Here is a 14,721-nt window from a genome sequence, read left to right on the forward strand (position 1 = left end):
CCTCCACTTTCAGAAAGACAAGGAACAACAACAAAAAACATTAAAAAGCAGGATAGGGTAGTCATTCTCTATGATCACTAATGACTATAATTATAAACTAAAAGCTTGTACAGGTGTAGGATTCTGTGTTCTGTGAAAATACAGGCCTGGACATTTTCTCCCACTGGACAGATGAATGACTTTAAATCGCTATATATGAAGCATTAAAGTATTAGTCCATGCTTTCAATCTTATTTGTGTTTGTTCTAAGACACACCAACTATATAAATACACTTTCAAAGGTGATGGTTTCCTGTCCCAGCAAGTAACTTCCCCCCCTCTCATTTTAATACAGTTTAGAGGTCAGAATTTAAACTATAACATTAATTTAGCTAGCCAAACTAATTTTAAGATATTTTAGTTTGATGAAAGGAAAATGTAGGCAAAGGATACAGTCTACCCAGGCCACATGCTCTCCAGTGCCCACCCCTCCTTATAGATAGCATCATAGCTGAGACCAAGAGTCAATGGCCATTTATTACAGCACCTAGCGTTACTCCACCTTACTTATAGAGCACTTGAGAAAACTCCTCAAAGGGGAAAAATAGCCTAGAAAAGAGGGCAGTGTGTTTTGAGATAAAAGGGGAAAAATAAGTGATAGTAAATGTTCCTGTGTATTTAATATATAAACAAAATGTGCGTTAAAAAGATAATTATTCCTTTATGTAACAATCGACTGGCCTGCTTCACTGATTTGTATTATATGCTTCATTGATTTTGTATTATATTACAAAATTCCTGTATGTAATTTACATTGCTGACCTCTAGATTCTCAAATATTTAGAATTTTTTTAGAAAAACATACCTCAACTGATTTCACTGTTGAATAGTATCTTCATTTAGAGAGGCAAGAGCAATAACCCATACCTCAAACCAATCATTTTAACCATTCTGTCAATATTGGAAAGAGGGCTTACTGAAAAAGGATGTCCAATTTATCTAGATTAAATAATGTTTTATCTGAGTAAGTGACAGAGGTCTTGAGAGCAGAACCTGGAATTTCCAAAGGTTTCAAGACCCCTACTGGGCTCAATTTGCTGGACCTCTAGGAAGTTCTCAGATTTATAGCTTTAAAACTGATCACATATATCTGAAGCCCTAATTAAAGTTCAGTCCCTATCACCAAACATTAGACAGGATGATGCTAAAAGTCCAAGATGAACAACAAGATTACAGGATTATTCTAAGAAAGTCCTTTCTTATAAGCAGGTTTACATTTTCAACAGCTCACAAAAGACCTGAATGAGTTCCAACTGGACTATCATTCTGTCAAGTTAATAAGGATTATATTTAACAAATTAAATCTATGTCCTTAAAGAAAGTAGCACCATTTTAAAATACGCTGCTTCTGCAGCTCGGGAAGGAAAAAAAAGAAAAAAAATGCTGCTGTAACTTATCAGAAAGACATGATTTAGCAATTAAGGTAGGTGGAGGGTATTTTAAGACATGAAAAGGAATCATCATCCTAGTAACATTACTAATAATAGCCAAGACGCAAAGATCTCAGCTGATGACAGAATACTGTAACACCTACACATCTGCCATTACAAATAGATTAACTTAAAATGGAACAATGACACAATACTGAATAAGCTTTAGAATAAGGAAAATATGGTTTAAATTTCTACATTTACGAGCTAAGGGCCCATAAAATGCCTCTTCTACTTACCAATGATATCAGAACAGTGTGCTGCTGCTGCTACAGTACCATCCATTCCAACGCTGACTTGAGGTGTGATTTTCGCTTCCCAGTCGATACCTTGCCCTCTCCTTCTGTGTCCTGTCTGGTGGCCATTCTACCCTTTAATTGCTGCTTCCATGATTTTTTGGTCCAATCTGGTTCAACTGTTTGGGTATGGGATTTTTCACCACGAAATCTGTTCTAGCTGACATCATCAACCTCCTCCCCTTTTCGATTTTCCACAATGAAGAAAAAAGCAGAAAAGGATTCTTATTCAAGCAGCACTTTGGGCCTCCCAACCCCCATCCTCTGAAAGGAGGAAGGTGACAGAAAGGTTCCCACTGAGGACAAACATCAATACTTGGTCTTGGAATACCTAAGATTGTAATTCTGTGTAATCACAGATATGCTGATCTCGGAACTTTAAACTGAAAAATTTTAGGTTATTTCAGAATTATTAGCTCTTATCCCCAAATGTATATAATAGAAATTAGTAAGTATAGCAACAAAAATTAATTTATTTTTGATGATTCCTAGATAAGTTTGTGAAAACGTTAAGATGCAAATATAAAGAAAATTAGGAGTCAGAAAAGGTTAATTAACTTTCATTGGAAACCTTTCCTCAATGAATAAATATTCTATTGTAAAAATATAATGGCAGGGTGGGCAACAGTGGCTTAGTGGCAGAGTTCTGGCCTGTCACGCCAGAGACCCGGGTTTGATTTCCAGTGCCTGCACATGCCAAAAAAAAAAAAAAAAGTATATATATATATATATATAATGGCAACCTTTACTAAAAGTGAAGGGTGGCAAAACTATTGAGTGTTGGTTCTACCCTCTATGATTAAGAAGACCACACTACACTGTCCAAAGGATAAATTCTAGATCTTCTTTGTCCTCCAACTGCTCTTTCCTTGTTTGCTTTTTTCTAAATATGGTGGGCTTGGATCCCCTCTATTTCCAGCCTGGAAGCAGCCCTCCCTTGCTGAAAGATGTCCTGGTGATAGGGATCTCACATGTGACTGGGCCAGATGGGCACCAGGAGTGCTGTTTCTTCAGCCAGGTCCAGGGACATGACACTCTTCAGTTGACTCCTCTAAGCACCCATCAGTAAGCAACTTCTCTCTACCCTCTTCATCCCCACACCACTGTGAGATATACAGTTCTGCTTTAGATAATTTGTAATTAATGAAGTTGAAACTACAGCATCATTTCTAATAGCAAAAACTCTAGCCAACCGTAATACATAACATCTACATCCAGGAAGGTGTTAGTCAAACACTATCTGTACCAGACAGTACTAACAATTTGAACAAACTAAACCCATTAGGCTTTTAAGGATATCCACCCTATTTTTATAATTCAGTCCTTGTTTTCCACTGAGTCTTTAGTTGGTGAAACAGAACCTTGTCTTATGATATGAACCAGTGAAAACCATAGAATGGCCACTAAAATGTACCAGAGACCAAAAGAAGAGTTTGATATTATGTTAGATCTTTTTTAAATTTGATAACAGTAATTCTACTTATAGAAAACAGACTCCCAAATTTTAAAGGTTTCAAGTTTCATTAGAAAAACCATACATAAAATTTAAAAATGTATTTATTAAGAATAACGATACTTCATCGAATTCAGAAAATCCATTTAAAACACACAAGTTACTATATAGAAAGAAATGACCACATAAAGTCTTATACAACAGACCAATCTGAAAAACCAATTCCTTAAAAACAAACAACATACCATATGGTTTTAATAAAATGCAACTGCACTTCCATTTTTCAAGCTATATTCTTAAGATGAGGGATTTCTGAAATTGTGTGTTTCCACATTAAGCTTTCTCCATAACTAGTTTAAAGATAAGTGTCATTTCCTCATCACCATGTACTTTACTCCTCAAAATGTTTAAAACAAGCACCTGATTAACCAGGTGTCTTTCCTGTGGTCTCTACTACTTTCATTTTGCTAAGGAGTACAAACCTGCTTCAAAGGTCAACCCAAGTCCAAGTCCACACCACAGCCAGCACTTGGCTATCTGTCACTGTTTGCTTCTAAGGAAGTATGATTAAGAGTCATCTGAGGCTACACAATTAAGATTATAATGACAAGCTTTTTTTTTCATTTTTAACTTTTTTTTTATTGTATAGGGTAACATATATACAAAGCAAACAAATAAAAAAGCAATAGTTTTCAAAACACTCCTCAACAAGGAGTTACAGGACAGGTACCAGAGTTTATCATGGGCTACCATATGATCCTCTCATATTTTTCCTTCCAGCTGCTCCAAAATATACGAGGCTAGAGGGTTTAAATATATTTGTTTCATCACAGTCTACTTTTTTGTGTGAACAATAACATACATAAAAAAAGCTATAAATTTCAAAGCACAGCACTACAATTAGTTGTAAAACATATTTCAGAGTTTGACATGGGTTACAGTTCCACAATTTTAGGTTTTCACTTCTAGCTGTTCTAAAATACTGGAGACTAAAAAAGATATCAATTTAATGATTCAGCTCATGAATGATGAGCTTTTGGGTTTTTTTTTTTTTTTTTTTTGGTCTGCCAAAATACTCAAATTATATCTGAGTCTCAGATTTTTTAAAAAGAAAAAAAAATCTCTTCCTATTATTTCATCAATAAAAATAATCAGACCTAACAGAGTTTACCATCTGTCTCAACTCCATTCTATCGAGCTTCCAGCCTCCCATTTGCAGTGGTAGGATACACATTACCTCAACTCTCGTCACACTAGTACAGGACAGTGACGCTTCTTCATTGTCCACTTCAACTACTTCTAAAACGCAAAAGCCTTTGCACCTAGTTGGAGTATACAGTCAGTCTCTGCAGGTGAAAAGTGTTTGTGTTGCTCCATTCTGTTCAGTTAAACGCACATGACAAAAGGGCAAGATTGTTCAATTCCTGGACAAAACGAGTTAAACAGTGTGACAAATGCAAAGGAGGCTGGCTAAGATACTCTGCAGTTTAGAGAAACTAAAGCAAAGTACAAGCTGGAATTCAGTTCTAAGATATGTTTCCCAGTTGCAATGCAAACTGAAATTAAGAGGGTACTAAAAGGATCAGGGTCTTCAGAGATTACCGAGGTGGAAAGCCGCCCCTGTGTGCTCCTCCACGGCCCCCTCGAAAGCCACCTCTTTCTCCTCGGAAGTTGGATCGATTTCTTTCTCGCCCACGGCCAGCAGAAGTTCCACCTCTCCCTCCACCCCTAGGAGCTCCACCTCCCCGATCAGATTTAGATTTGGGTGGAGGTGACTTTGGTCGAAGTCTCTCAATCTCTTCTGTACATCCAGTCAAATAGGAATTAGGCGTGCTGAAATATGATGCATATGTTTCTGCATTGTAGTTGCTATTTGTAAGAGTTGGTCCAACAGTAAGCCACCCTGAAATTGAGGAGAAAAAAATTATTCTTTTTTGTTTCAACCCTTCTCTTACTGAACCTTTAGGTCCTACTCAATTCCCTATTTCATTCTTAAAGATGTCCCTATCCTTCACCCAACACTGATCTCTTTTACAAAACACATGGCACGGAATCATGGTCATATAGCCAGTATTTCATAGGAATCATTCTTGTTTCTCCTAGATTGTAACATGTCTTCTTCACTGTCGCCATCTGTGTTATGTGCCCTTCTTATAAGAATAACACTTAGAAAAAATATACTATATGCTGAGTTTGGGGTCAAACTATAAAAACTTAGGTATAACCTTCTCACTTGTGGATACGGTACCACAATCATTTTCTGATTACAGTCCTGGAATTGACTTTTGCCTCTTATCTTCCCAACCATAACATATATTCAGTAAGTTCTAAAAATTCTGCTACTACCATGTTACTCTTATTTCTTTCCATCTTTCCATTTTTACTGCCACCTTCAAAGTTAAGCCTTTATCATTCTACTAGGCTAGCCGTCTACTGTACCACACACATAACAGACAACATTCGTGTTGTACTAATCTCCCAACTACTAGTTTCACTTCCCTCTACAACTGGAGCGCCTAAAGCAAAGCTTAAAATATCATTCTCTGATTAAAAACAAACAACAACAACAACAAAAATCTTCTTAGGGGACAACAGTGGCGCAGTGGCAGAGTTCTTGCCTGCCATTCTGGAGACCCGGGTTCGTTTCTCGGTTGCCCACCCATGTCAAAAAAAAAAAACTTCTTAGGCTTTCCACAAAGCCCAAATTCATAAATACTGAACATAAGTTCTTTTACCATGAGGGCTGAAACAAACTTTCCAATCACTTTTCTCATTAATGCTTTTCATGAAGCCTATGTTTGAGTAAAATAATGATCTACCACATGACTGTTTCCATTCTAGCCTTTAGCTCTGTGCTCATATAATTTTCTTTTCCAACCTCTCAAATCTCCTGAAAATCCTACCCTTCAATATCCAATTCAAATACACTTCTCACACTAAATGGAAATAATTTCTCTCCTCAAGTTCCACTGCACACATTGCTAGGCAACACTGCTTATACTATCAGATAGAATGACAGCTATCTGAAATGGGGGAAACTACGAGTTGACTACATATCATAAACGCATAAACGCCCATGGGGACACCATGATCTGGCCTTCCCTGCGTGTTGTGATTCACGTAACTGGCATGTACTTTGGAAGACCTATGGAAACTATGCTTTGTGGAATGTTACAAGAGACACTGGTGCCTTGTCAAGTCATCTCTAAAAATTAGATTCTTCATCTAAATGATTTTTGCAAGAATGGGCATTCATAAAGAACAAAATGATAGTTAGTAAGCAAAAATTAGTATTGTACCTCAAAGACTATGTTCAAGTGGAACAGAAACAGACAGAAAGATATCCTGTACCAAAGATAACACGTACAACCTAAAGTGGATAAAATGGCCACAGCTAAATACAGAATTCCATTGAAACGTAAATGATAATTATAAATAAAAACTGGTATCAAGTAAAATCTATTTTAGTTGCTTCCAATATTTATATCTACAAGTACATTTAATAATTTATCTACTCTCTACTCCTTAGATTCTTCTAATCATGTTTAAACAAATACCTTTAAGGAAATCATTAAAACAGTACTACGAAGCCACTAAAATAATTATGAATAATTACTAAATGAGGAAAAAATAAATGATATAAAGTGACTACACTTATGTAAAAACTTCTATGTATAGGAACTGGAAGGTACTATGTAGAAAAATGAAAATTATTCTTGGTGGTAGTGAGATTACGAGCCTTCTTTCCTCTTTAAAATTTTCTTTCATATTGCTACACTGGCTTCAACTATTAAAAGATTGTCACCTGTTTGCTGTTTCCCTTTACTCTTCAAAGAGTCTCAGTTTTGCTTTATCTTTATGTGTTCTGCTTCCTGAAAAGATCAACTACCACTGTAGACTGAGGCAGGACAGGTTAATGATGAAAGAGGAAAATCTGTTTCTTACTTATTCAAACACTAGAGTCGTAGTCTTGATATTCAAAATAAACATCTATGTTTTCTGAACAAACACAGCTCTCCAATTGAGTGCCAAGTACTGTTACTCTCTTTTAAGCCAGTGGAGATGAACAATTTGCTTGCCACATGCTCTGCTGCCAAAATGTTTTGATAAGAGTAAAATCATCCACAGAATTTCCAAACAAGATGTACAAATATATATGTGGAGGACAACTTAACAACTCAAAGTTCATTCTAAAGCTATATATAAACCATGTATATAACAAGGCACGAAATATATGTATAATGAGAAAATCTGATTTGAAAAATTAAGTAAAACTAACACTGAAATCATAGAATTCTCATCCTTTAAAAATCAATATGCTATTTTAATCATTCAAGGATGCACGTACAATCTCCAAAATAACCACTAGAGTAATAATAAATGAATATCTAGCATGCTAACAGAAGGAAAAATGGAATAAAAAATATTTATCCACAAAAAATGAAAGGAAAAGAAACATAGAACACATGGTACCAATGCTTAGCAAATACTAAGGTAGCAATTTATGCCCAAATATATCAGGAATTATATTAAATATAAATATAGATTGACTAAACAGTCCAATTAAAAGATAAAGCTTATCAGAGTGGATGAAGTAGCCATGTGTTTTTCAGAAGAGATACAGCTTAAATATAAGGATGTAGAAAGATTAAAAATAAAAGGAGGAGGGGCGGGCCACAGTGGCTCAGCAGGCAGGAATGCTTGCCTGGCATGCCAGAGGACCCGGGTTCGATTTCCAGTGCCTGCCCATGTAAAAAAATGAAAATATAAAATTAAAAAAATTAAAAAAAATAAAAATAAAAGGAGGGAAATAATATACCATTCAAGCACAAACCAAAAGAAAGCAGAAACAGTTGTTTCTTGTTAAAGCAAGAAACACTGGACAAAGAAGTACATTTCAAAATATTACGGGTCAAAAGGAATGTCATTATTGCAGGGTGCTGAAAATAGATGATAATTAATACTTTAAAATGTCACCTTATGTGTGAGACTAAAGCAAAAAATGTTTGTTACAAAATTTATATTTTGACTACAGCATTTCCTAATATAACTCATGTAGATAGTTTGATTAAATGTCATAAGTACTTGGAATCTCAGGTAGGACATGAGATTTTGTTGGTTTGTCCAGAGTGATGCCCCGATGAATCCCAGAGTGATTTGATCAGTGACTGGAAAAGTATTTCCAAGCCCCTTCGGGGAACGGTGAGAGTGGGGAGAAATTCAACTTCCCCAAGTTGAATTCTTGATATTCTCACAAGCAGTGTGGACAACCAAAGCTATAGGCTGAGCCCCCAGTCTTGGGGTTTGTTCACATGAAACTTAACCCCACAAAGGATAGGTCAAGTCTACTTAAAATTTAGGCCTAAGAGTCAGCCCCAAGAGAGCCTCTTTTGTTGCTCAGATGTGGCCTCTCTCTCCAGCCAACATGACGAGCAGTCTCACCACCATCCCCCTCTCTGCGTGGGACATGACTCCCAGGGGTGTGGACCTTCCTGGCAACATGGGACAGAGATCCTGGAATGAGCTGAGACTCAGCATCAAGGGATTGAGAAAAACCCTAGAATGAGCTGAGAATTAACATCAAGGGATTGAGAGAACCTCTCCACCAAAGGGGGAAGAGTGAAATGAGATTAAGTGTCAATGGCTGAGAGATTCCAAACAGAGTTGAGAGGTTATCCTGGAGGTTGTTCTTATGCATTAAGTAGATATCACCTTGTTGTTCAAGATGTGGTGGAGAGGCTGGAGGGAACTGCCTGTAAATGTAGAGCTGTGTTCCAGTAACCATGTTTCTTGATGATGATTGAACAATGATACAGCTTTCACAATGAGACTCTGGAAATGTGAAAACCTTGTGTCTGATGCTCCTTTTAGCTACTATTCAACAGAAGAGGAGAACACATGGAATAAAAATAAATAATAGGGGGAACAAATGTTAACATAAATTTAGTTTGAAATGCTAGTGGTAAATGAAAGCGAGGGGTAAGGGGTATGGTATGTATAATCTTTTTTTCTCTGTTATCGTTTTATTTCTTTTTCTGTTGTCTTTTTATTTCTTTTTCTAAATCAATGCAAATGTTCTAAAAAATGATGAATATGCAACTATGTGATGATATTAAGAATTACTGATTGTATATGTAGAATGGAATGATATCTTAATGTTTTGTTTGTTAATTTTTTTTAATTAATAAAAAAAGTTAAGAAAAAAAATATTACGGGCCAATCCACCTGTAAGGCCTAAAAATCTACATTTTACATGCACCAAACAACCTAACTTCAAATACAAACACACACACAAACAAACCAAAAACTGACAACTAAATGAGGAAAAACACAAATCCATAAAATAAAAGATTTTTACAGATGTTCCTCATAGAATGAGCAGTTTAAAAAGACTGATGAAGATCTGAATGATCTAAACATAAACTAATAAGCACTACAACTAACAACAAAAGCAGACTATACATTCTTTTCAATAGGACTTGAACCATTCATCAAACTTGGATTACAAAACACATCTTAACAAATTACAAAGGAGTAAAATCTTATAGTATATGGTATTTAATTACAAAGATATTAAGTCAAAAAGGAAAACAATCAGTAGATTAAATACGTAAGGACAACGAAAATTTTAAAAAGCACTTTAAAAGAAACGTTGAAAATAGTGTGTGTCAAACTCTTGGAATGCAATAAAATTGTGATTAGAGAAATTTAGAGCCTTAATATAATACAATATAGAAAAGCTGTACACCATTGTTCTAAACATATACCTCAGATAGAAAAAACAGCAAAATAAACCCAATGATAGTAGAAAAAGGAAATAAAAATAAAAACTGAAATTAGATGAAAATATGCAAGAGAGGATCAACAAAGGCAAAAATCAGTTCTTTGAAAAGACGAACTGTTAAAACTGATCAAGAGAAAAGGCACAATAAATTTGAAAATTTAGGTGAAACAAATCTTTAGAATAACAGAGCTTATCAATATTGATGTAAGAGACAGAAATCTGAATAGTCCTCTTACTAATAGGGAAATTGAATCTATAATTTAAAACTTTCCCTCAAAAAAACTTGAGGACCAGATGGAATTTATCCAATCGTATTAGTAAGAATACCACTAATCTTGTACAAAGCCTTCCAGAGAACAGTTTTATGATGCCCAACTTATGAGGCCAAAGCATGATATATATTATGAGAATTAAAAATCTTTCTTAGTCATAAAGATGCAATAATCTAAAATAAAATATTAGAACATAAAATCATAAGATATAAAGGATCACAACCAAGGTAGGTTTATTCAAAGAAATCTATAACAGGAATCTGAGACATAAAATGTAAAATTTTAGCATTTGAAAATCAATTTATAATTCACCATATTAACAGAATAAAGGAGAAAAAACATACGATCATCTAAATCAGGGGATGGCAAACCATGGCTTGAGTCAAATCAGGTCCACTGCCTGTTTTTGAACACAAAGTTTTATAGGAGCACAGCCACACTCATTAATTAATTAACATATCTATGGCTGCTTTAAAATACTGCAACAGTAGAGCTGAGGAGTAGAAATCATATGGCTTGCAAGCTAAGAAATAAACAGATTCTTTATTTAAAAAGTATGCTAATCCATAATCTAAATAGATTTAAAAACATTTGATAAAATTCAACATCTATGTATGATTTAAAACAAAAAAAAATTTAGAAAACTGAGACTGAAAGGGAATTTTCTTTTTCTGATAAAAGGCCAATAACATACAGTAATGTCAGAGAACAGGACTGAGACACCTTCAGTTCTACCCATCGCTATACTGGAACCTAGCCAGGGCAGCAGGACAAGAAAAAGACATAATAAGGAATAAGGATTGGAAAAGAAAAAATAAAACCATTATCTTTTTTTGCAGATGCCATGATAGGGAGAAAAAGAGTAAAAAATAAAGTATTAAAATTAAATTATTTTAGAGGATGCGGGGTAGGCTAGAGCGGGTGGTGGCCGGCTAAAGTGTGCTCCTCAATCTGCCCAAGGAGCCAACCTTGTTCTCACCTCTGCATCCCTCATGGTTTTTACCCTTCACATCTCACTCTCCGGTACCGACTTGTAACTGTCTAATTTTTAACACTTGTTGGTTGCCAAGGCCAAGCGCTCGAGGCCGGGGCGGGTGCTGGGTGGGCGAGAGAGGCAGGCCTTGCCCGCTGGCCTCGAGGTTCCCGAGACTGCACTCGGGGCACCACTTTGACCATATGCCCCGAGGTGCGGGGCTTTAAGACAACTGAAGACTTCCGGAGAAGATGGCGGCTTAGTAAGACGTGCAGGTCTTAGTTCCTCCTCCAGAACAGCTACTAGGGAAGTAGAAATGATACAGAACAGCCCGCGGAGCCACGACAGAGACCAAGAAGACAGCGTACCCCATTCTGGAACGGCTGACTGGCTGGGAGAATGCGCTGCGGTGAGAACACCGAGGGGCGTGAGCTTCCCCGGGCCGGGGAAGCTCCCGCCCTCCCTCCTTCCCTGGCCGGCTGGGAGAATTGGACAGGCGATCCCCTAAAGCCGCGGCGGCTGGCCCCCCCCATGCGCGCGGCCCCCCCAGACCAGCTGGGAGAATTGGATTGGAGATCCCTCAAGCCGCGGAGACCGGCGACCAGGGTCCATTCCAAACACGTGGCTTCACGGTCCGGCTGAGAACGGTGGATAGGCACTCCCCCAAGCCGCGGTGGCCGGCGCCCCCCCCGCCACACTTGGTACCCCAGGCCGGCTGGGAAATTTGGACAGGCGCTCCCCCAAGCCGCGGAGGCCGGCGACCCTCCCCACGCAACGTTTCCCGGGCCGGCTGGGAGATTTGGATTGGCACTCCCCCAAGCGGCTTCGGCTGGTGACCCTCCCCTACAGCGAGAGTTTTCCAAAGTTAAGGTAGCAACAGCATCTTTTACTGGTGGGACCCGCAGACAGACGAGTGCCACGAACGCCACCTACTGGGCAGGATAAGAAAAACAGAGCCGAGAGATTTCACAGAAAAATCTTTCAACCAGCTGGGTCCCACACCCAGGGAAATCTGATTAAACGCCCAGACGCCAGCAGAAAATAATGGATCACGTTAGGAAAACTGAAGATTTGGCCCAGTCAAAGGAACAAACCAATAGTTCAAATGAGATACAGGAGCTGAGACAACTAATGCTGAATATACGAACAGAAATGGAAAAACTCTTCAAAAACCAAATCAATAAATTGAGGGAGGACATGAAGAAGACATGGGCTGAACAAAAAGAAGAAATAGAAAATCTGAAAAAACAAATCACAGAACTTATGGGAGTGAAGGACAAAGAAGAAAAAATGGAAAAAACAATACCTACAATGGTAGATTTAAAGAGACAGAAGCTACAATTAGTGAACTGGAGGATGGAACATCTGAATTCCAAAAAGACACAGAAACTATAGGGAAAAGAATGGAAAAATTTGAACAGGGGATCAGGGAACTGAATGACAATATGAAGCGCACAAATATACGTGTTGTGGGTGTCCCAGAAGGAGAAGAGAAGGGAAAAGGAAGAGAAAAACCAATGGAAGAAATTATCACTGAAAATTTCCCAACTCTTATGAAAGACCTAAAATGACAGATCCAAGAAGTGCAGCGCACCCCAAAGAGAATAGACCGAAATAGGCATTCTCCAAGATACTTACTAGTTAGAATGTCAGAGGTCAAAGAGAAAGAGAGGATCTTGAAAGCAGCAAGAGAAAAACAATCCATCACATACAAGGGAAACCCAATAAGACTATGTGTAGATTTTTCAGCAGAAACCATGGAAGCTAGAAGACAGTGGGATGATATATTTAAATTACTAAAAGAGAAAAACTGCCAACCAAGACTTCTATATCCAGCAAAATTGTCCTTCAAAAATGAGGGAGAAATTAAAACATTTTCAGACAAAAAGTCACTGAGAGAATTTGTGACCAAGAGACCAGCTCTGCAAGAAATACTAAAGGGAGCACTAGAGTCAGATACGAAAAGACAGAAGAGAGAGGTATGGAGAAGAGTGTAGAAAAAAGGAAAGTCAGATATGATATATATAATATAAAAGGTAAAATGGTAGAGGAAAATATTATCCAAACAGTAATAACACTAAATGTTAATGGACTGAATTCCCCAATCAAAAGGCATAGACTGGCAGAATGGATCAAAAAACAGGATCCTTCTATATGCTGTCTACAGGAAACACAGCTTAGACCCAAAGATAAACATAGGTTGAAAGTGAAAGGTTGGGAAAAGATATTTCATGCAAATAACAACCAGAAAAGAGCAGGAGTAGCTATACTAATATCCAACAAATTAGACTTCAAATGTAAAACAGTTAAAAGAGACAAAGAAGGACACTATCTACTAATAAAAGGAACAATTAAACAAGAAGACATAACAATCATAAATATTTATGCACCGAACCGGAATGCCCCAAAATATGTGAGGAATACACTGCAAACACTGAAAAGGGAAATAGACACATATACCATAATAGTTGGAGACTTCAATTACCCACTCTCATCAATGGACAGAACATCTAGACAGAGGATCAATAAAGAAATAGAATTTGAACATTACAGTAAATGAGCTAGACTTAACACACATTTATAGGACATTACATCCCACAACAGCAGGATACACCTTTTTCTCAAGTGCTCATGGATCATTCTCAAAGATAGACCATATGCTGGGTCACAAAGCAAGTCTCAACAAATTTAAAAAGATTGAAATCAGACACAACACTTTTTCGGATCATAAAGGAATGAAGTTGGAAATCAATAATAGGCGGAGTGCCAGAAAATTCACAAATACGTGGAGGCTCAACAACACACTCTTAAACAACGAGTGGGTCAAGGAAGAAATTGCAAGAGAAATTAGTAAATATCTCGAGGCGAATGAAAACGAAAACACAACATATCAAAACCTATGGGACGCAGCAAAGGCAGTGCTAAGAGGGAAATTTATTGCCCTAAATGCCTATATCAGAAAAGAAGAAAAGGCAAAAATTCAGGAATTAACTGTCCACTTGGAAGAACTGGAGAAAGAACAGCAAACTAACCTCAAAGCAAGCAAAAGGAAAGAAATAACAAAGATTAGAGCAGAAATAAATGAAATTGAAAACATGAAAACAATAGAGAAAAACAATAAGACCAGAAGTTGGTTCTATGAGAAAATCAATAAGATTGATGGGCCCTTAGCAAATTGACAAAAGGAAGAAGAGAGAGGATGCAAATAAATAAGATCAGAAATGGAAGAGGAGACATAACCACTGACCTCACAGAAATAAAGGAGGGAATAACAGGATACTATGAACAACTTTACGCTAATAAATACAACAATGTAGATGAAATGGACAACTTCCTAGAAAGGCATGAACAACCAACTTTGACTCAAGAAGAAATAGATGACCTCAACAAACCAATCACAAGTAAAGAAATTGAATCAGTCATTCAAAAGCTTCCTAAAAAGAAAAGTCCAGGACCAGATGGCTTCACATGTGA

The 14,721-nt window shown here is 37.2% G+C and overlaps 1 protein-coding gene across 1 annotated transcript in view; it reads right to left on the reverse strand.

Annotated features, from left to right (window-relative positions):
• Nucleotides 1-3,354: 3,354 nt before the first annotated feature.
• METTL14 (methyltransferase 14, N6-adenosine-methyltransferase non-catalytic subunit) overlaps nucleotides 3,355-14,721 on the reverse strand; it is a 35,782-nt gene continuing 24,415 nt past the window's right edge. The window contains exon 11 of the mRNA XM_077142445.1: nucleotides 3,355-5,121. Coding sequence (XP_076998560.1) covers nucleotides 4,817-5,121 — 305 coding nt within the window. The 3' untranslated portion in view covers nucleotides 3,355-4,816. The remainder of the gene's footprint in view (nucleotides 5,122-14,721) is intronic.

The sequence above is a fragment of the Tamandua tetradactyla genome, chromosome 24 (assembly GCF_023851605.1).
Source record: "Tamandua tetradactyla isolate mTamTet1 chromosome 24, mTamTet1.pri, whole genome shotgun sequence".
Lineage (NCBI taxonomy): Eukaryota > Metazoa > Chordata > Mammalia > Pilosa > Myrmecophagidae > Tamandua > Tamandua tetradactyla.